The sequence below is a fragment of the Giraffa tippelskirchi genome, chromosome 2, assembly GCF_054371585.1.
Source record: "Giraffa tippelskirchi isolate mGirTip1 chromosome 2, T2T-mGirTip1v1.2.pri, whole genome shotgun sequence".
In the NCBI taxonomy this organism is placed as follows: Eukaryota; Metazoa; Chordata; class Mammalia; order Artiodactyla; family Giraffidae; genus Giraffa; species Giraffa tippelskirchi.
Genome location: NC_137276.1, coordinates 32,371,360 through 32,391,417, shown reverse-complemented (window position 1 = coordinate 32,391,417; position 20,058 = coordinate 32,371,360). Strand labels below are relative to the sequence as shown.

The 20,058-nt window shown below is 51.9% G+C and overlaps 1 protein-coding gene across 5 annotated transcripts in view; it reads right to left on the bottom strand.

The window, feature by feature from the left end:
* Positions 1-6,913: 6,913 nt before the first annotated feature.
* SLIT1 (slit guidance ligand 1) overlaps positions 6,914-20,058 on the bottom strand; it is a 178,784-nt gene continuing 165,639 nt past the window's right edge. For all 5 annotated transcript variants that reach the window (XM_081550601.1, XM_081550609.1, XM_081550594.1 and 2 more), the window contains 9 exons: positions 17,669-17,808; positions 17,397-17,490; positions 14,558-14,695; positions 12,752-12,989; positions 10,997-11,127; positions 10,350-10,504; positions 8,999-9,287; positions 8,220-8,431; positions 6,914-7,417 (listed from right to left, as the gene is read on the bottom strand). In XM_081550601.1, the coding sequence (XP_081406727.1) occupies positions 7,179-7,417; positions 8,220-8,431; positions 8,999-9,287; positions 10,350-10,504; positions 10,997-11,127; positions 12,752-12,989; positions 14,558-14,695; positions 17,397-17,490; positions 17,669-17,808 (1,636 nt within the window). In that variant the 3' untranslated portion in view covers positions 6,914-7,178. The remainder of the gene's footprint in view (positions 7,418-8,219; positions 8,432-8,998; positions 9,288-10,349; positions 10,505-10,996; positions 11,128-12,751; positions 12,990-14,557; positions 14,696-17,396; positions 17,491-17,668; positions 17,809-20,058) is intronic.

Below are 20,058 nucleotides of genomic sequence, written 5' to 3'. Positions count from 1 at the left end.
GGATAAAACTTTCCATTGCTGCGCCTGAAAGCAAGCAAGAGGAAAGAAATGGACCTATGTGTGTCATTGGGAAGGTGACTACTTCTTGTGGTGGGGGGAGGTGGGGAGGGAGCGTGGTAGATTATGTGGGGGTAAAATAGAATTCCGGCCTGAGGCTCCCCGAGTCTTATTACCTTGTAATAAATAATCCCTTTATTAGCCTCACTTAATCTCAATAGAAGCCTGCTGTTTACCCTCAGGGAACAAGTAGTTTTCAAAATTGAGCTCCTCCAAGGTCATTGGCCAATGCCTGCGTGCAGGCATGGGTCGTCTTTGTGAACTCATGGCATTATTTTCCCATATGCATTATGATAGTATGAAATTCAACCCCAACCTGTATGAAAAGCACAGCCCAGGGTCCTCCTTTCAGGCTAGAGTTAATGCCTTTGAGAGGCCAGAGCGTCCTAGGAGGCCCATGCAATTTAACTGAAGCTCAGGTGCCGTGTTGGGTTTTTTATTCTTTTTAGGCCACAACCTTCAGAATGAGTTTAGGGCAGGGCTGCTGATCCAGCTGTGGATCCAGGGAGCTCTAAGATGAATCTCTGCCGTTCCTGTAAAGGTCTTTCTGGTTCTTCCCAGTGTCGTCCTTGCCGAGGTCAGTCTTGTGGTGGTTCAGGTGTGCTCCTCTTTTGCTGTCTTGTGAGTTGTAGCCAGCGATCCAGATACCCAAGGACAGTCTCCAGAGGACCTCGCTCCTTCCCGGTACCATGTGTGTGCTCCTGACCTGTGTGAAGATGGTCTTGTCAAAAGTAGTGACATGAGAAATCCTGCAAATGGTAATCCGGTGATCAGCATGTTTCCCTTGGGCCTGGATTTCCACTATGTTAGTGAGTGTAGGAAAATACTGTGTCTGTTATGGATGAAAATTCAATGTATGCTGTGAATTTGTTGGTTTGAAACATTGAAAAGTTTTCATTAGACAATGTTTACATACCTCACCTGAAGAACCTTTGAGAGTGTATATATGAAATTTAAAATATATTAAGTTGCTTTAAAAACAATATGTATAGCTATAAAAGTTGGAATTATTTTAACTTTGAATATGTACCAAGTCTCAAATATTGAAATCTTGTGGACTCTGTGCTTCTGTGTTTTGCTTTCCTATTAGACTGTGTAGGAAACTGTGTTCTTGTTACTGGTTAAGGGGCCCTCAGTGAAATCCAAGCTTGGAAGAATTTCCTAGGTTGTTTCAGATTTTCTTGTTTGGTTTTGAGGGATGGGGTATGGAGCTGGAGGCTATGTGGGAGGGATTTCTCTAACATTGACATCTATTCCATGAGCTTTTCCTAGGCGCTTATTTTATTGCAGTGTATTAAACTTCTTTGATATTAAAGTGTGTTTGTGTAGTTACTGGAGAGGGTGCAGAACACATGGAAGCCCAGCGTTCAACTCATAGTCTGCAGCAAATTTGGTAAGTTGCCAGAGGGAACCAAAAAGCAATACTTCCTGGGACATCCCTCATGGTCCAGTGGTCAAGACTTCCACCTTCCAATGCAGGCAGTGCAGATTTGATCCCTGGTGGGGAAGCTGAGATCCCACATGCCTCACAAGCAAGAACCAAAACATAGAATAGAAACAATATTGTAACAAATTCAATAAAGACTTTAAAAATGATCCACATTAAAAACGTCTTTAAACAACTCCAGAATACTTAATATGACTTTGGCCTGGGCCACAGATATTGGGACTTAAATCTGTTTGCTAGATCTATGGCCATTTTGTGAGTTATGCCTAACTTCAAGGAATAGGAAACCCAATGGAAGATCCTTGGGAATTTCCATGGCAGAACTGGGAAGGCACTAGTGCTTCATCATGAGGTTCAGGGAGCACCTGAATCCATGCTCCTGACCTCATTGCTAAATTCAGGGGGTGAAGTGCACAGCATCCCAGCTCCCTAGCCCATGCTGGGTTGTGGCAGAAAGGTGGCAGGAAATCCTTCCATCTACTTGCCTCATGACCTGTTCCATTATGTTCTTCCAACTCTCCTGCGTGCATGCTAAGTTGCTTCAGTCGTGTCCATCTCTGTGCGACCCTATGAACCGTGGCCTGCCAGGTTCCTCTGTCCATGGGATTCTCCAGGCAAGAACACTAGAGTGGGTTGCGATTCCATCCTCCAGAGGATCTTCCCAACCCAGGGATTGAACCCACATCTCTTATCGTCTCCTGCATTGGCAGGTGGGTTATTTACCACTAGTGCCACCTGGGAAGTCCTTCAACTCTCCTGGAGATGGGCATATTGATGGATCCAGTAGGCCAGTGATTCATGGAATCAACCATGATTGCATTAGCAGGTTCATCTGACGGTGGCCATTGACACGCAGAACCGAGTGGAAATAATCCAGCAGCTGGCAATCAGCCTGGAGACTTACCTTGGAGAATTACCTTGTTCAAGATTAGGACTTTTTAAAAATAGTCCTCTTTTCCTCCAGTATTCATCCTGTGGTAGAAGAACTGAAGTCTGACCTGAGTGGTGCAGACTGGCTTGGGATGAGGGGTCATCTCTAACTCTGAGGGCTCAGGATATAGGGAGATTCATTATCACCAACAGCAGGGAAACTTGGCAATTCTAGGGCTTCCCTAGTGGCTCAGTTGGTAAAGGATCTGACTGCAATGCAGGAGACCCAGGTTCAGTCCCTGGGTTGGGAAGATCCCCTGGAGAAGGGAATGGCAACCCACTCCAATATTCTTGCCTGATGAATTCCATGGACAGAGGAGCCTGGTGGGCTACTGTCCATGGGGTTGCAAAGAGTCAGACACAACTGAGCGGCTAACACACTTGGTGACTCTAGTTGAAAGTCTGGGCATTCCTTTGACTGCCTCCACCCTCCAACTAAGCACTGCCGTGCCTGTTCCTCTAGCTGGGGATTTCCTTATAACTGTGAAATCTGCCACTGGAACTCAGGTTGCAGACTGGAGACTGACAGTTGTGTTTTATTTAGCCCAGTGTTTAAAAAACAACATCTAAAACCTGAGTGTTTACATAAAAATTGATTGATTCCTGACTTCTCTTTTTTTAAAAAAAGATCATGAAGACCTGACAGCGCATGGTAGGATCCGCTGAAGCTGGGTAGGTTGGAAAGCATGCCTTTCAGGTTATTACAGTCTCCAACAGTTACCATTTGTCCCTTGCTCTTTATAGGAGGGAACCAGGTCCTTATCCTGCTGCTGTAGCAGAAGTGGCAGTACAGTTGATGGGCAGGGGGCTCACTTAGGTAACCTGCTGGCCTTTCCAAACTCGGGAGCTGGCAACGCTATTTGAGCATACCTTATTCCTTGAACTTGGTTCATTCCATTTTCTCCCAAATCTTTGATTACTTCGAAGGCGCTGCAGCTACCATCACCGCCCATTTCCAGGGTGACAGTGTGTTGTTCCCATGTGCCTTATATGAACATCACCACGAATGGGAAATCGGTTTATGCATCAGGGGAGGGCCAGCTGGGTCCCCTTGGTGTCAGGGGCCTTGTCCAGCCTGACTGCCTGGCTCAGCGGGCCCAATTGCCAGGGCCCGTCTTCCCCTAGACACACAGGTCACACATCCTACATAGTGCAATTCTGTGGTCTGAAATCATAGTAGAACCACTGTAGAAGAATGTTTGCCTCCTTTCTCCACCGATGCCTAAGAACCACTGTTCTAGCGCCTGGTAGGTCAACCTTATGGGACAGTTTGAGAGGTCACACTGCTCGAATCTGTTGCCCTGATGCTCTGAAACCTTCAGAGCCAGGTTAAATATGGGTGTGGCTCGGTACACAAACTTAACAATGTGGGTGTGACACTTGAAGAGAAGGTAGGATGGACAGTGTCCCTAGATCCATGTGTGCTGTGTCGTGTTGGGCCCTGTTCTCACACTGCCATCTCTAGGGAGCTATGACCAAGCCACCCCCTAGACCTCCCCTTCCTTTTTCATGACGAACAGACCTTCTCTGCCACTTCAGGCAGACTAGAGAGTTACCAGGGCAGGTGCCCCACGTGTGCTGCCTCTGGGCTCCATCCCTTGATTGAGTCTGGTGGATGGGCAGCTGCGAAACTCTTGCCTGTGTGAGAGTGTGTGTCAGCAGCCCCGGCCTCACCCGTGATGCAGAAAAAGACATCAACAAGGCAGAACCCGAGTGAATCCATGTCATGTTCACATGAAGACAACAGACAATATCCAACATGTTCTAAAACAGCTTCTTAGGAAAGGGCAGGTGTGGCTCCCCACGGGCTTGTTCTAAACCATTCTCTTTAAAAGAGTGATCCAAACAAGACTACAGAAACCCCCCACCCCGAAACAGAACATCACAACTACGTAGCATCTGAAAATCAAAACAAGACACTGGATGTTGACTTTAACATATAAAAATACTATAACAAAATGAAATACAAATATATATTAGAATCTGTTAAGTATTCTGTATAAAGAGATACTTTCATGGTTAGGCTAACAGCAGGCAAAGAGGGGATACAGTCCAGCCTTTTCCGTTTCCGACACCTGCAGTGGGAGCCTAGGCCACTGCCACCTACATCGCTGGCCAAAAGCAGCAGCACCCATGGGACTGGCCCTGCTTGTGTCTCTTCAGTGGAATCAACTGATGGCAACATCAGAGTGAACTGGAGGTCTTTACCAAAGGGGTGACAAGGCTTGGAAACGATTTCTCAGGTGATTTCGCAGGAGCTTTCTCCCGGGACTCAGTGGCCCCAAATGCAAATAGGTAAGATGTGTGGTGGTCCAGCTCCTTAGCAACTTTTGGTGGTGGTTCAGTTGATGAAAAGTTGATCCTGGGACCCACAGGTCTCCTGGGCCCCTTGCTGTACTCACTCTGTGATGGATCTCAATCTTCCAGCTCGACAGAGGGTGAGAGTGGAGTTGGGCTAGGGTGTGGGGTGTGGTGGAGGGTTGGATGGGGACAGCGGCCAGCTCACAGAGTGCTCCCCAACACTCCAAACACTCCATCCTCTGCCCTCCCAACTCCAGGACTGCAGGACTCCTGGCAGCCAGCACCTATCTGCAGATGTCCTTTCCACCTTCTGCAGAGTGAAGAGGCTCTGCCAGTCAGTGCCCCTCAAGCCCAGGGAGTGGCTTCTGCAAGTTAGTAGGCAATGGTGGTAGCTAGGGGAAGGTATGTGTCTCAGGGTTGGTGGGTTCCAGAACCATCTCTTCCACAGAAAGGGGCAAGTTAGCTACACTTGAGTTTTCATGCCGACCCAGCTGGGTGCTGGCTGCTATCCAGGGTCCCGCAGTGGCCCAGAAAGTCTAGGTAAGACAGGGATACTGTGCAGTCTTGGGAGAGGCCCAGGCTGCTGCCCATGGGTGTGAGGGGAGCTGTGGCCTTGCTCAGAGTTACGAGAAAATAGAGCCTGGCCCCTTTCGAGGGGCAGATCCAGCCACGAGGACACCTCCCCAAGTAGGCAGGGCAGGGTTCTTTTCCCATTGCAGGGCTCCCAGGACACAAACTCACTCGCCTGAGTCCCAGGGGAGTGGAATGTGCCAAGTTCAGTCAGTTGTAGGAGGCCCTGGAATACCCAATATCAAGGACTTTGCCCACTGCCCCAGGCACAAGGCCCACCTCAACACAACCCCCTAACCCTGCCTTCTGTTTGCAGATAGGAGGAGCCAGGAAAGGGACATGCTCACCCTCCTTGCCCATCAGGGGCCCCCAGGGGCACACGTTCTTGGGGAGATACTGGGATGGGAGAACATGACCTATCCTCCTTCCAGCCAGGTTGCTGTTGAGGTGAAAAGACCATCTTTCTGCATCTTCATTATGCATGGAAGAGAAACACTTGTAGTCACATGGCCATTTATTCGATGGCTCTTCAGATACTGAGTCCTTCCTTGCAAACACCTAGAGTGAGCAGCTCTGGCCGGGGCCAGGGTCTGTGGGTTGGAGCCCTCACTCAGCTCAGCTCTCTTCCCAGGCATCCTGGTCACTCTTATGATGCTCTGTGATCAGTTCACGTCTGTCTGTGAGGGCAGAACACCCACGGTCCCCAGCCCGGTTAGGCACATAAATACTTGCTGATGTGATTAATGAAAACAGATCTTCCGACTCCTCCAGTTTCTCTCCTGGAGCCACAGTGGAAGGGTCTACCTTGTCGCTCAGTCATCCCACCTGCCCACCAGCAGAGCAGACTGAGGCCCATGGGGAAGAAGTTTGCCTGGAGTGACAGAGCCAGCAGTGGTTTCTTGATGTCTGAGCCACTGCTTCCGACAGGTCTGCAGCACAAGGAGCTCTGAGCCCAGGAGGAGACCTCTCCCTGGACCTGCAGCCTGGCCCAATCCCCCTACACCCCCAAGGACCCCTGCCAAGGGCTAGCCAGCAGCTGATGGCTGGCTTGTGGCTGGGGAAGCCCAGGACCAATGCCTCCTTGGTGGCTAATGTCTGGAGGTGGTGATGTTTATTCAGCTGGAACCAAGAACCCCTCTGTCCTCTTTGGTGGGGTCCCCACCCTAAGCCATCCCAGCCGTCATTTTCCTCCACAGGAGCACCCTCCTTGAAATTAAGTCATCCCATAACTTTAGGATTCAGAGGTCTGGTCCTAAGATGTACCACCACTCTCAGGCCCGTTCCCAAGCAAGCAGTGGCTTCCATTCAGCCCCGGGGGGCAGGGGTTGGTCCCGTCCTGGCCAGCAGGAGGGCGCTCTTCCCCTTCGCAGCCCGGCCTACCACCGGCAGACGCGCAGCAAAAGCCAAGAGCCAGGCCGGCTGCCCCAGGGGAGGTTGGGAGTACTTCAAGATTATCTGCAGGGGGCAAGGAGGCTTCTGGGGCCTGCCGGGCCACAGGCGAGATGGGACGTCTGGTTTGGGAAGGGGCAGTCCCTTCCTGAGACCCAGGAAGCAAGCAAAGAGGAGGTGTCACCATTCTGCACTTCTTGGCCTGACCTCACGCACACATTCATTCAACAAATATTTATTAAGCGCCTATTTGTGCAAGGCACTTCCGGAGAGGGCGGACTGCAGCCCGGGCCACGCCCACCCGCCCCGCCCCCGCGCCCTCGCCTTTAGAAAGGTGGTTCTGGCCCGACCCGCCACCGGAAGGCGGGGGGCCTAGGCGTCTCCGTGGTGATGGCCAGCACCCCGGCCCAGATGCCGGCCACTCGGTCTCTGCTGCGGCCGCGCCCCCTCTCCCGCCCTCTCCCCTCCCCGTGCACTCAAGGCGCTACGCGCAGAGGGCACAGCCACACTTGGTGGGCTTCTCCACCTCCTCGGCAAAAGAGGTCCCGTCGCTGCACTCAAAGGTGAACTTTCTCCGCTTCAGCCGCAGGCCCTGGCAGCAGCCCTGGCCCGGACATGAGCCCCGGCACTCCACCCACGACAGCGGGCGCGTGGTCCGGCAGATGGCATAGCCCCTCTGGACCTGGTGAAAGTCCCGGACAGGGTCCCCCCGGCATTCGGACTCTGGATGGGACAGACACCAAGAGAAAGCCTCAGGGCACACCCGAGGGTCAGCGCTGCCCTGGGGAGGCGGGAGGAAGAGGAGGAGGAAAAACGAGCAGGAGTCTGGGACAGCATCCTTGGACATGGCCCTCTAGCTCTCAGACCCCAGCTCCATGCCCACATCCTCCCTACCCGGCATGCACATGCACAGGCCTCCTCCTGGGCCTACAGTGAGGTCAGCAGAAAGGAATAATTTTCTAGCAGCCAATGACCTCCAGGACAGATTGGGCTGCGCCAGTAAGGTGGGCTCAAGAAGTGGCTGGAAGCCTGGGAGGCAATGATGTCAGAGACGGAATTGGAGCCAGAGGGTCTGGCCTAGGGGACCTGAAGGCGCCTGAGTTCTGGATTTCTCAGGCTCCTCCCTAACCCCTTCAGTGGAAGCCCCTTTGACCATCTTGGTCACGTGGGCCAGAAGGGCCTAGGAAGGAGTCCCCAACTCTCAGACCTCCTGCTGCTCTCCAGGTCCCAAGGTGATGGGCTAAGATGCTATTACCCTGGTGGTCTCTTCTGTAAGGAGAGACCCCAGCCAGAAGGGGCACTGAGCCCAGATAAAGGGGCTGCAAAGCAAGCTGGGCCAGGGAGAGACAGAGCATTGGTCTGGGGGTGGGGCTCAGAGCCCAGAAAGCTGGGGGCACTACTGACCCCAAGGAGGGGAGAGGGGCACAGAGGGGCCACTGACGTTGGGAAAAAGAAAAGTCAAGTCGCTAAAGCCAGCTGTGGGGAGGGACCCTGGAGAGGGCATGTCAGGAGGGGGGCCCCTGACCTTGCTCACACAGCTCGCCCGAAAAGCCGGGGTCACACACACAGTGTGCCCCCTTGGTGGCTGAGGCCTGGCAGTGGCCATGCAGGCACCGCAGGCCCCCACAGGGGTCTGCAGGTGCCCCAGCCTGGTTGCACAGGGCACCTGAGTACCCATCCTGGCACTGGCAGCTGTAGGAAAGAGCATCCAGAGGCACGCACTTCCCGTGGACACACCTGGAGGGACAGAGAAGAGGCACTGTGAGGACAGGCCGGAGCCAATCCAAGCCCACTCGAGGGGAGCCCTCCCCGCACCCCCCCCCTGCCCCCGCCAGCCCTGCAGCCCTGGGCTTCCTGGGATGTTATTCTGTTCCCAAAACTGAAACAAAGGGAGCAAAATGTCCTTCTTTGTTTGTCCCTAGAGTCTTTTGCCTGTTAATAAAAACTGAAAACCAAGAAAAATTAATAAAACGCTGTGTTAGGCTACATGTTCCAATCTGGGGGTTTAAATGTATAGCCTTTCCTTACCATGGGGGCTTCCCTGGTGGCTCAGACAGTAAAGAATCTGCCTGCAATGCAGGAGACCTGGGTTCGATCCCTGGCTCAGGAAGATCCCCTGGAGAAGGGAATGGCAACCCACTCCAGTGTTCTTGCCTGGAGAATTCCATGGACAGAGGAGCCTGGCGGGTCCCAGTCCATGGGGTCGCAAAAAGTCAGACACAAGTGAGTGACTAACACTTCCTCACCACGGGGAAGTGGAACTTTCAGGGGAGGGAAGGGAACCCACAGGTGGGCAGGGCTCACTTGTGGCCATGGCAGGGGCCGTTGGCTGGCTGGTCACAGTGCAGGCCCCCCCAGCCGGCCTCGCAGTGGCACACGGGCCCCGGGGTGGCATTGGGCTGACAGATGCCGTGCAGGCAGTAGAGTTTCCGGCAGGGCTCGCAGCCTGGCACCACGCCTGGCTTCATCCGTGTCTTGGTGAAGTCCTGCAACTCGTTGTTGATGTACAGGTTTCGGATACAGCCATGGAAGCTGGTGCCATTGAGGATCTGCCACAGGCGAAAGGCAGCCGAATTCACATCCACCGGCATCCCTGGGATGGAGGGGAGGGGTCAGAGCTTGGCTGAGCTGGGCTTAGATCCTGCTAGGCACCCCACTCTGAGGTCTGCTGGGCATCTCTACAGTGTTCCCTAGTGCCCTCAGCATCTGTCCCCCAGTATCTGCAACTCAGAGCCAATGTTTCTTTTGCCACCTTAGAGGGGCCAGACTCCCTTCCCAGGAGAAATGGAAAAGCTCTTTTCCTTGTGATCAGCTGACAAGAGATGCTCTGGGTGCCTGAACCTGGCCACCCTCACCCAAGGCTCCTGCCCAGAAGCTCAGCGTTTACCTCCCAGCAGTGAAGGACTTGGGCCCCGAACTCATGTGTACAGCACTTTGTCACCCTCTTTCGTGGGCATCACTTCACAGCAAGCCTCTGCTTCAGAGCTGCTGAAACCCCTTCGATTTCCGTGCTCAGTGAAATTGTACGACTAGTAAACAGCAGAGCTGGGTTTAGCATCCAAGACCCCATCCCTCATACCCGTCCAGAGTCTCAGCAAGGCCCTCCATGGCACTGAGATAGCCCCGCTGCAGCTAGAAACCTGTCTCATCTAGACCTAGAAATGTTCTCAGGTGCTGGGTGGGGTCATCTACCCGCGAAGCCTGTAAGCCCCGTTGGGAGATCCCTAGCTGATGCAAAGAGTCTATGCATGGGACTCCCAAGGGCCCCGAGAATGGACCCTGAACGACCGACAAGCCCTCTTCTGGCCTAAAGCCAAGAGGAAAGGTGGCTACCATGCAAAATGTGGCTGGGAAATAACAAGCCCCCTCCCAGGCTAGGCTTCAGGTCCAACCCACATTTCCATCCTTCTTGGTCAGTCTGGGCTGGGCAGCGAGCAGCGTGGGCTCCAGGCAAGGAGGACAATCCACCAGCAGCTTGGCCATTCACTAGGACCTCCCCACTCCCACTGCCACCATGGAATGTCCCCCGCAGGACAGTCCTGATCCTGGCAAGCCTCAGGCCAGAGGGCAAGAGAGGCCCCACCTGGAATAACCACCACACAATGGAGAGGCCCGGGGAGAGCCGGCTGCAGCTCCACCCAGGCCAGGTCCTCACCTCCCACATAGAGGGGGGCGTCGCTGTTTAGTGTGTAGTGTTTGCCGAAGTTGTCCATGGTCATGGGGCTGCCGCCATCGATGGAGAGATTCACCATCTGGTCAAAGGTGACCAGCTCAACTGTGTGGAACTGCCCATCATTGATCGTCTCAGTGCTGGAAGAAGACAAGGTGCCCCCACCCCAGGGAATGGGCTTCAGTTTGACCCATCCCTGCCCAGGCACTTCCCCAGAAAGGCCACTGGTCCAGCACCTGCTTCCCAAGAAACCAAATCTCCAAGAGAAAGGACTGTGGAAACTCGATGGCCTCTGACCTGGTCCCTCCTGTTCCCCTTCAGGGGACTCTCTTGGGAAAGCTGAGGAGTTTGGGGCAGGGGTTTCCAATTAATCAGCCTCCCCTCCTCACTATGGAGCCCCCGGTGAGGTGGTGGTGGGATGGGGAAGCTTGGCACCACAGCTCAGGCCCCAGATCCTCAGACCCAGTGTGGGACTGGACTCAGTGGTTTGAATGCCATTTCCACTTGGGCAGCCCAGGTCTCTGGGGGTCCTGATAACCACCTGCTCTTGGCCCAGAAGACTTCTCTGTGGCAGCACCCCCCCCCACCTCCCCAGCCCTTGAGGGCAGCTGGTGGGCAGGAGAAAGCACTACCTGTAGATGGCGGAGCTGGGGTAGCTGCCCGGGTCATAACTGACACGCACGTGGCCCTGGTAGAGCTCCACTGCAATGTGATCGTTGTCCCCATTGTACAGCAGGATCCCATTGTCTTCTGCCGTGGAGACCTATGGCAATGGCACTTTCTCTCCCACCCCACCCCACGCAGCAGCAGCACAGGCTGGCGGGTGGGGCAGAAGGAGGACCCACCATTAAAAGAGAAATGCGTGCAGAACTGTCCTTCCCTGCCTATGTGAGTGGCATAGCCTTCAGTGGGTGCTGACCCAGGCTGGTAGTCCTCTCTCCCACTTCCCCCCCCGCCAACCCCACTAGAATCCCATCCACTACCAGTCCGGCCATGGCCAGGCAGGGGAGGACAGATGGGCCAGCTAAGGCCTGGAAACTCTGTGCTGGGGGTATATAAGAGCTTGGGACCACCTGCCCAGAGAGAACTGTTAGAGTAGCTGTGGGGTATCCTGTTCTGTGTGCCTCAGGAAGCTGCCTTGGGACCAGGATGGAGCCTATAGAGAGGACAAATTCAGAAAGACTCTCAAATAGCTAGAATAACCGTAGAAGCAAGCACTCGTCACTGGAGCCACACAAGCCAAAGCTGGAGTTGTGCCTTGGGAGAGAGATTCTGCTGTGATGATGCTGTAGGAGCCATGATGGTTTTTTCCTATTCTGTCCCTCTTCTGGGAAAGATGCTGACCCCCTGGTCTGTAGAGCTGACACATGGGCCAGTCTGGTCCAATCATAGTACCCTGTGCCCCCTGGACTCAGTGATTGGTCCAGGTATGGGTAGCTTGAGACAGGCCAATCAGAGATCTTCCCTGAGGTTGCTGACTGTGGTCCAACTAGAGTTGGCAGGGGAGAGCCAGCAGAGGGAGAGCAGGCTAAACCAAGCCTCTCCGAGGATGTGCCTGAGGCAACGGCTGGGCAGGGTTTCCATGAGCTTTATTTTGTTGAGCAGTTAAGTTAGCTGTGGTCTTGCATGTGGACAACGTGAGTGGACAGGATTTTGGAGAGGTGATCAGGGGATGGAGAGCAGAGTGAGCATGTTTGAGAGGCTGAAAGGTTCTGAGAAAAGGAAAGAGAAGAGGACAAACAAAAGAGAAGAAAGATGTGGAGGTTGGGATGTGTGTGTATGTTTAGTCGCTCAGTCGTGTCCGACTCTGCAACACCATGGACTGTAGCGTGGCAGTAGGGACAGGGAATGGAATTTAGGGGAAAGAGATGACTAAAGAGGGGTTTAATTTTTTTATCACGTGATATGCAATACTCTCCCTCCCCCAAGAAATGTTTAGCAAACAGTGCTGTGGAAGTGGGACTTGCTTTTCTTTCCCTCAACATAATGATGTTCTGAGTGGAATTTAAGACATGGAATGGCAAAATAAGGGAACACAGGGCTAGCTGTGGCCGTATTCCAGCCACATGGAGAAAGCCAGTCTGTAGCTGAAGCTGAGGAGTCATTGAGACAAGAGATGGTGGGAGGGGATCCTGGTAAGTTTGATTTTCTGGATCCAGTCACCTATGAGACCACCTCCACCCCTGCCCTTCTCTAAGGCTGGTTTTGTGACCCAATAACCTTTCCAACTGTGCTTAAACTAGTTCGAGCTGAGATCTTGATAACCACATCCAAAGAATGTTGGCTAACAGAGTCCTCCCCACTGTCCTGATGATGCTCTGACCTGAGACCAGGGTCCCCTGTTGCTCTCTGACCACCCTCTATGACCGGGTGCCCTGGGCACGCACCTGCAGCGTGATGTTGGCCCGCGGCCAGTTCTGCAGGTCCGTGAACTGCAGGTAGGTGTCCCGATCCACGAAGTTAACACTGAGCAGCTTCTCACATTCAGGGCCGCCAAAGCCCGGGAGGCATTGGCACACAGGCCCATTGCCCTGGTCCACACAGCTGGCCCCGTTCTGGCACTCAGTCCCTTCACAAGGGCTCCTGGGGGCAGGTGGTCTAGGAGGGGTCTCACAGAGCTGACCACTGAGAGGGAAAGGACTCGGGTCAGAGAGGGCAGGAGCAAAGGGGCATCTTCCTTTCCCACAGTGCTGGAGAGAAACTCACTAAACATCTTGGGACACTTGCTTTAAAGCAATGGCTGCTAAGTCAAGTCAGTTGTGTCCAACTCTGTGCGACCCCATAGGCGGCAGCCCACCAGGCTCCCCCATCCCTGGGATTCTCCAGGCAAGAACACTGGAGTGGGTTGCCATTTCCTTCTCCAGTGCATGAAAGGGAAAAGTGAAAGTGAAGTCGTTCAGTCATGGCCGACTCTTCGCGACCCCACGGACTGCAGCCCACCAGGCTCCTCCGTCCATGGGATTCTCCAGGCAAAAGTACTGGAGTGGGTTGCCATTGCCTTCTCCTTAAAGCAATGGAAGATGCTCGTAATGAAACACTCCCTGTGAGAACTAAGAGCCAGAAGGATGCTGAGAAATGAGGTGAGAAACAAGTGTGGTCCCTGGACCAGCAGCATCAACATCACCTGAGCACTTGTCAGGGATGGAAAGCCTATTGAATCTGGTTTTTAACAAGATCCCAGGAGAATTCTGTGCACATTAGCTTTAAGAAGCACTCAGTGCTCATATTAGCAAACTTTGGTAGCAGGTTTTACTATATCCACTTTGCAGAAAAGAAAACTGAGACTTAAGACACAAACAAAAGAGATAAGACTCTGTAGCATCAAATATGCACAATAGCAAAAAAAAAAAGTAGAAACAACTCAAATGTCTATCAACAATGAATGGATAAACAAATGTGGTATATCTATACAATGGAATCTTATTCAGCCATAAAAAGGAATGACATTCTGATATATGCTTCCACATGGAGAACCTCTAAAACATGATGCTAAGTGAAAGCCAATCACAAAGGACCAAAGATTGTGTGATTCTATTTATAGGAAATATTCAGAATGAACAAATCTATGGACACAGACATTAGTAGGTTGGTGGTTGCCTAAAGGTGAGATGGAGGATGGTTGTGGTAACAGATAAGTGTGGAGTTTCTTTGGGGGTAATGAAAATCTTCTAAAATTGATTGTGGCAGTGGATGCCTAACTCTGAGATTATACAAAAAATCCACTGAATTCTATACTTTAACTAGGTGAATTATATGGTATATAAGTTATATCTCAATAAAACTGCTTTTTAAAAGAAGATACAAGCAGAACATGGGAGGTGGGTGACCAGAAGGAAGGCAGGTGCCCTTCCCTCCTAACCTCCCAGAGAGTCCAAGATGCAAAAGTAAGTGACTTTTAATGCAGGGCATGTCTTCAGGGATTCACTGGGCAGGTAAGTGATGGAGCACTGCCTGGTCATCTGTACCCACCTCCTGGTCCCTCCACCAATCAGGGCAGGCACTCTCTGCCTGTGTTCTGAGCCACTGAGTAACTCTCCCCAGGCCACACCGATGGTGACTGGCATAGCGACAGTTAACGCTCCCAGGCTCTGCCCTTACTCACTCCTGCTAGTCATGCCTTGGGGCTCCTGCCAGCCCCTGAGCTGACAGCTAGGAGGAGTCAGTGACTCTTGGTGCCTCCAGGGGCCGCTCACCTGTAGCCCTGAGTACAGAGGCAGGAGTAGCCATTGACTTCGTCCACACACTGGGCCCCATTCTGGCAGCGGTGGTCCCTGCAGTCATCCTGGTTCTCAGTGCAGTTGTCACCTGTGTAACCTGGTGCACACTCACACCTGGGGCAGGCACAGGTGATGGACATCAGCCCCACACGCAGCCCAGAGCTCAGCCAGGAGTTTGTGGGACCCTGGGGCTGTACACATGACAGAGAACCTCACGGTCCTGTGGGTCTGTGGGGTCCCTCAGGAGGTCACACAGAGCCCTAGATGTCAAGATGCCCCCATCCGTCATGAGACCCTTTACTAGTACAGGACAAGAGCTTGTGTGGGCTGCAGGCAGGATGAGGGTGCTCTGGGCTGGGAGAATGGACACCCCGTGGCTGGAGGAGATAGATGCTTGTGGAGGACCCACCCTCAGCACCAACAGTACATCCAAGGTCAACCTTCAGCCCCTTCTCAACCTGCCCAGCAGCCTGCCACCCGCCCCCCAGGGCACGGCTCTGAGTCACATACAGCTCATCCATCCCCCTTCCCCAGCCTCCCAGGCCTCAGTCGGGCTAGTGCTCGCCTCCCCGTGACCTTTTGGCTCCAGGCCAGTTCCCAGCTTCCCAGCCCACACTGTGGCCCACTGCTCTCCTGAGTCAATCCACGTGTGCCAACTATTTGCCTATCAAATAGAGAGTATGCCCTCCACCCTGTTCAAACACGACCTTGCCTGACGCTCCCCATGCTTTCCCCGTAACAAGCCACTCCATGGTCAGACCTGTCTCCATGGGCAGCAATCCGCACCCTGCTACACTTCTCTGCCTTCACGCCTGTTGATTCTGGAATACCCTCCTCTCTCTCCCTGCCTCAATCCAGCCAGGCCAATAGCTCACCTCCTCCAGGAAGCCACCAGTAAGGAACCCTTGCCAGAAACCCTTCCAAACTACAGACTCCACAGCTCAACTACACAACCTGGCAAGTAAGTGCGCCTGTGTGATTTTTTAAAAACTCATTTCCAGTGTTTTTCAAGCAGTAAGAAATACCTTTTACCCAGTAAACACACACACACTCCTCTGAAACCAGTTTTATGCCACAATACAATCCTTACTATATAAAAGGGTATGATGCTCTCTGATATTTTCTATATTTTTTTTTAGGTTAATTTTGGTCCACCCAACTTATCATAGTCTATTACTGGGTGGGTCTTGAGCTGCAGTCTGAAAAGTGTGACAGTAGCTATGCACCCAACCAACTCATTCATTGATGTTTCACTTATCCATTCATTCAATGAATGAATGCATACTGAATACTTGCTAGGTTCCAGGTACAACGCCAGGCACAGCAGTTCCCACCTTCCTCCAAGACAGAAGGTTAAGTAAATATGCACTAGACACCCACTGATCGCTCCGTCTCTGTGTCGTGAAGGACTATCTCAGCAGTATCTAACTGACAATGTGCAGTGCTGCTTCAGCCCACCCTCCGAGGTCCAGTCTCTCTGAGGAGCAGGCATGCCACTTGCTCTGCCACTGCTTTTTGGTCTGCTCTGCCAAGCCCACCCGGTGGCTCAGCCACGAGTGCAGCATCTGTCCACTATCTGAATGGAGGCTCCTGTGCAGCCCCTTGATCTAAGATCTGGGCCTCAGTGTCCCCCAGCTCTTGCTTCCTACCCATGAGGCTCTGGCAGCTCCTACTTGGCTAAGTCCCTGGGGAACTCCACCCTCTGCCTTGGCCCAAGTGGGAGGGGTTGGGTCCTTCAACCACAGACTTAAAGAAGCCCTACCACTGTGCTGCCTTGACAGGTGAACAGGGTCCCAAAATTGAGACCTGCTTGCAAAACATCTGAAAAACCCATGATCTTCACATTGCAGTCTGCCGGTGACAAGTACTTCTACATAGGCCAGTAATAATGATGGTGACAACACTCAAGGACCCCTTATCCAACCCTCCTGAAGCCAGACAGGTTTTGAAATTTGGGACTTTTTGAATTTGGGAATGGTAATACAATGTCTCGTTAGTGTTAGTCGCTCAGTGTGTCTGACTCTTTGCGACTCCACGGACTGTAGCCTACCAGGCTCCTCTGTGCGTGGAATTCTCCAGGCAAGAACACTGGAGTGGGTTGCCATTCCCTTCTCCAGGGGATCTTCCTGACCCAGGAATTGAACTCAGGTCTCCTGCATTGCAGACGGATTTTTTTTTTTCTCTTTACCATCTGAGCCACCAGGGAAGCCCCAATACAATGTCTATAACTCTGTATTATGAAACATGCCAGTTGAATCTGGGGTGGCCCCTTAATTAAACATGCTCACATTCTACTGCAAACTCTACACATATTCCCTCTACATGGGATGAATGGTGACTGTAAGCAGCCTCCTATCAGTGCAGGTCAGTTTTTAATACCAAATACATTGATTGGATCAAATTTTGCTATCAAATGGACATTTGGTTTTCAGAGTTTTGTGTATTTTGAAATTGGCAATGAGAAATTGTGGACCTTGACTAGTTATTTATTGAGTACTTTTCAAATGTCAGACATGGAAGTAAGTGCTTTCCATGCATTTGTTTATCTAATCCTTCCAACCACCCCAGGAGGAAGCTACTGGTGCACCCAGTTTGCAGATGAGAAAACTGAGACTCTGAGTGGTCAAGCCACACATTCCAGGTCGTGATGTAAACTCAGGTCTGTCGGACCATAAATACCACCACCCTGTCCCTGGCAGACTGTACAACTGAAACCAACCCACCTAACAAGTAAGGAAACAGGCTGGGGAGGGCAGAGGGGAGGTGACGTGGGGGCCCATGCCCTTCCCTGGCTCCAAAAATGGGCAACACTGACCTGGGCCCATCGGGAGTGCCCACACACTGGGCCTCATGCTGACACGGGTTCAAATCTGGAGCGCAGAAGTCCACCAACAGCTCACAGGCCGTTCCTGGGGAAAAGATGTGGGGAACAGGAGAGAAGCTGACCCCCGTGCTCCACCAGGTGGCCAGCCCAGCAGAAACCTCCTGCAGGCACCGAGGCAGGGCCCCAGCCTTCTGCCCACAGGACCAGGCCTCAGGGCACTGGTCCTCAGCTCCCCACAGACCCTTGAACCCTGCCACGATTACCTGAGTACTGCAGGGGGCACTGGCAGGTGTAGTTGCCCACGCCGTCTACGCAGGTGCCCCCATTGGCACAGGAGTGCTCCATACAGTCATCCGTGTCTACCCCACAGGTCGGTCCTTCAAAGCCAGTGGGGCAGGAGCACCTGTGGGGAGCAGGGAGAGGTGGATGGGCCCACAGCCAGGGTGGCAGCCTTCCTGAGGCACTGGTGTAAGCCTGTGGCCAGTAGTCAAGAGCATCAACCCAGAGTTTCGGTCCCTACTCTGGATCAGGCCCTTGTTAGGTGCTGAGGGTTAGAGGTGACCAAGATCAGCCCTGTGCTCACAAGATCACTCAGTCTAGTGGAGGTGACGACAGGGAGACTGGCGACCAAAGGAGAGACTGAGGACCAGGATGGTGCGAAACTGACGCTGGAGAAGATGGACAAAGGAGCAGAGGTCACCTAGCTACTTCCTGGGGGGAGTGGTCAGGGCAGGCTTCCTGGAGGAGGTGGTGAGTTAACTAAGGACTCTGACAGGGGAGAACAGGAAGGAGAGGGAAGGCAGTGGGGGCAAAAGCCTGGGGGAGAGACAGCCTTACAGTCCACCCTATAGTTCAGTTCAGTTGCTCAGTCGTGTCTGACTCATTGCGATCCCATGAACTGTAGCACGCCAGGCCTCCCTGTCCATCACCAATTCCCTGAGTCCACCCAAACCCATGTCCATTGAGTCGGTGATGCCATCCAGTCATCTCATCCTCTGTCATCCCCTTCTCCTCCTGCCCTCAATCTTTCCCAGCATCAGGGTCTTTTCCAATGAGTCAGCTCTTCACATCAGGTGGCCAAAGGATTGGACTTTCAGCTTCAACATCAGTCCTTCCAATGAACACCCAGGAATGATCTCCTTTAGGATGGACTGGTTGGATCTCCTTGCAGTCCAAGGGACTCTCAAGAGTCTTCTCCAACACCACAGTTCAAAAGCATCAATTCTTCGGTGCTCAGCTTTCTTTATAGACCAGCTTTCACATTCATACATGACCACTGGAAAAACCATAGCCTTGACTAGATGGACCTTTGTTGGCAAAGTAATGTCTCTGCTTTTTAATATGCTGTCTAGGTTGGTCATAACTTTCCTTCCAAGGAGTAAGCGTCTTTTAATTTCATGGCTGCAATCACCATCTGCAGTGATCTTGGAGCCGAGAAAAATAAAGTCAGCCACTGTTTCCACTGTTTCCCCATCTATCTGCCATGAAGTGATGGGACAGGATGCCATGATCTTAGTTTTCTGAATGTTGAGCTTTAAGCCAACTTTTCCACTCTCCTCTTTCACTTTCATCAAGAGGCTCTTTAATTCTTCTTCACTTTCTGCCATAAGGGTAGTGTCATCTGCATATCTGAGGTCCACCCTACAGTTTCCTCTATATAGTTCAGGACTCGAGGAGCACATATTTCAGGGATGAGGTGAGAAGAGGGCTGGGGGGTAAGCAGGAGTCAGGTCCTGGAGATCAGTCATTTTCAAACTGGGGTACACTCCCCCGTGGGGCAAGTGTGGTTTTCCAAAGGATCTGCAGGTCACAGAGCCCTGAGCAATTAATTTCCATATCTTCAAGTTCTGCACGAACTCCTCCCTTAACTGACCTGCCCCAGAACTCCAGAAAGGTGCACAGGTACCTCTCCCAGCCTGAAGTCAAGATGGGCCATGCCTGGGGCCTAAGATCCTCTGGTGCCAAATAAAGGGACAATTAGGAATATTGAAGTTTCCAACCCACTCCAGTATTAATGCCTGGAGAATCCAATGGACCAAGAAGCCTGGCAGGCTCCAGTCCATGGGGTCGCAAAGAGTTAGACATGATTGAAGTGACTTAGCACATGCACCCAGTCCATAATAATCCGAAGCACAAAACTATCAATATTTTTATTCTAGAAATGCAAATAATTTGTCTGATTTTGTACTGCTTCTTGCATATTAATAAATTCTCCAGTCTCTGTAGATTTGGACACAGTAATAAAAAGCTCCCCCAGGCAAAAAAAAAAAGGAATATTGAAGTTTCCAAAATGAAGCAACAAATGCTTTTGCAATTCAAGAGGTTTCCAGTTCTGTGCATTAAAAAGTAATTGAAGGAAGACTTCATGGAACTATCAGCTGATAGAGCATTAAAAATAATTTTTGATGACCGATCACTCTGGGTTTTTGATGTATTAACTTGGAAGGGTTTCAAGTAATTGAGAGACATGGCTATAATAAAACTCTTAATCCCACTGGTTTATTTATGTGAACAAACATTCTCAGCATTTATAGCTATATATATATATATAGAGAGAGAGAGAGAGAGAGAGAGAGAGAAAGAGAGAGAGGGCTATATATTTATTTTAAAAAGGAATAGATTGGCAGCTAAGCCCTCTGATATTCCATAATAT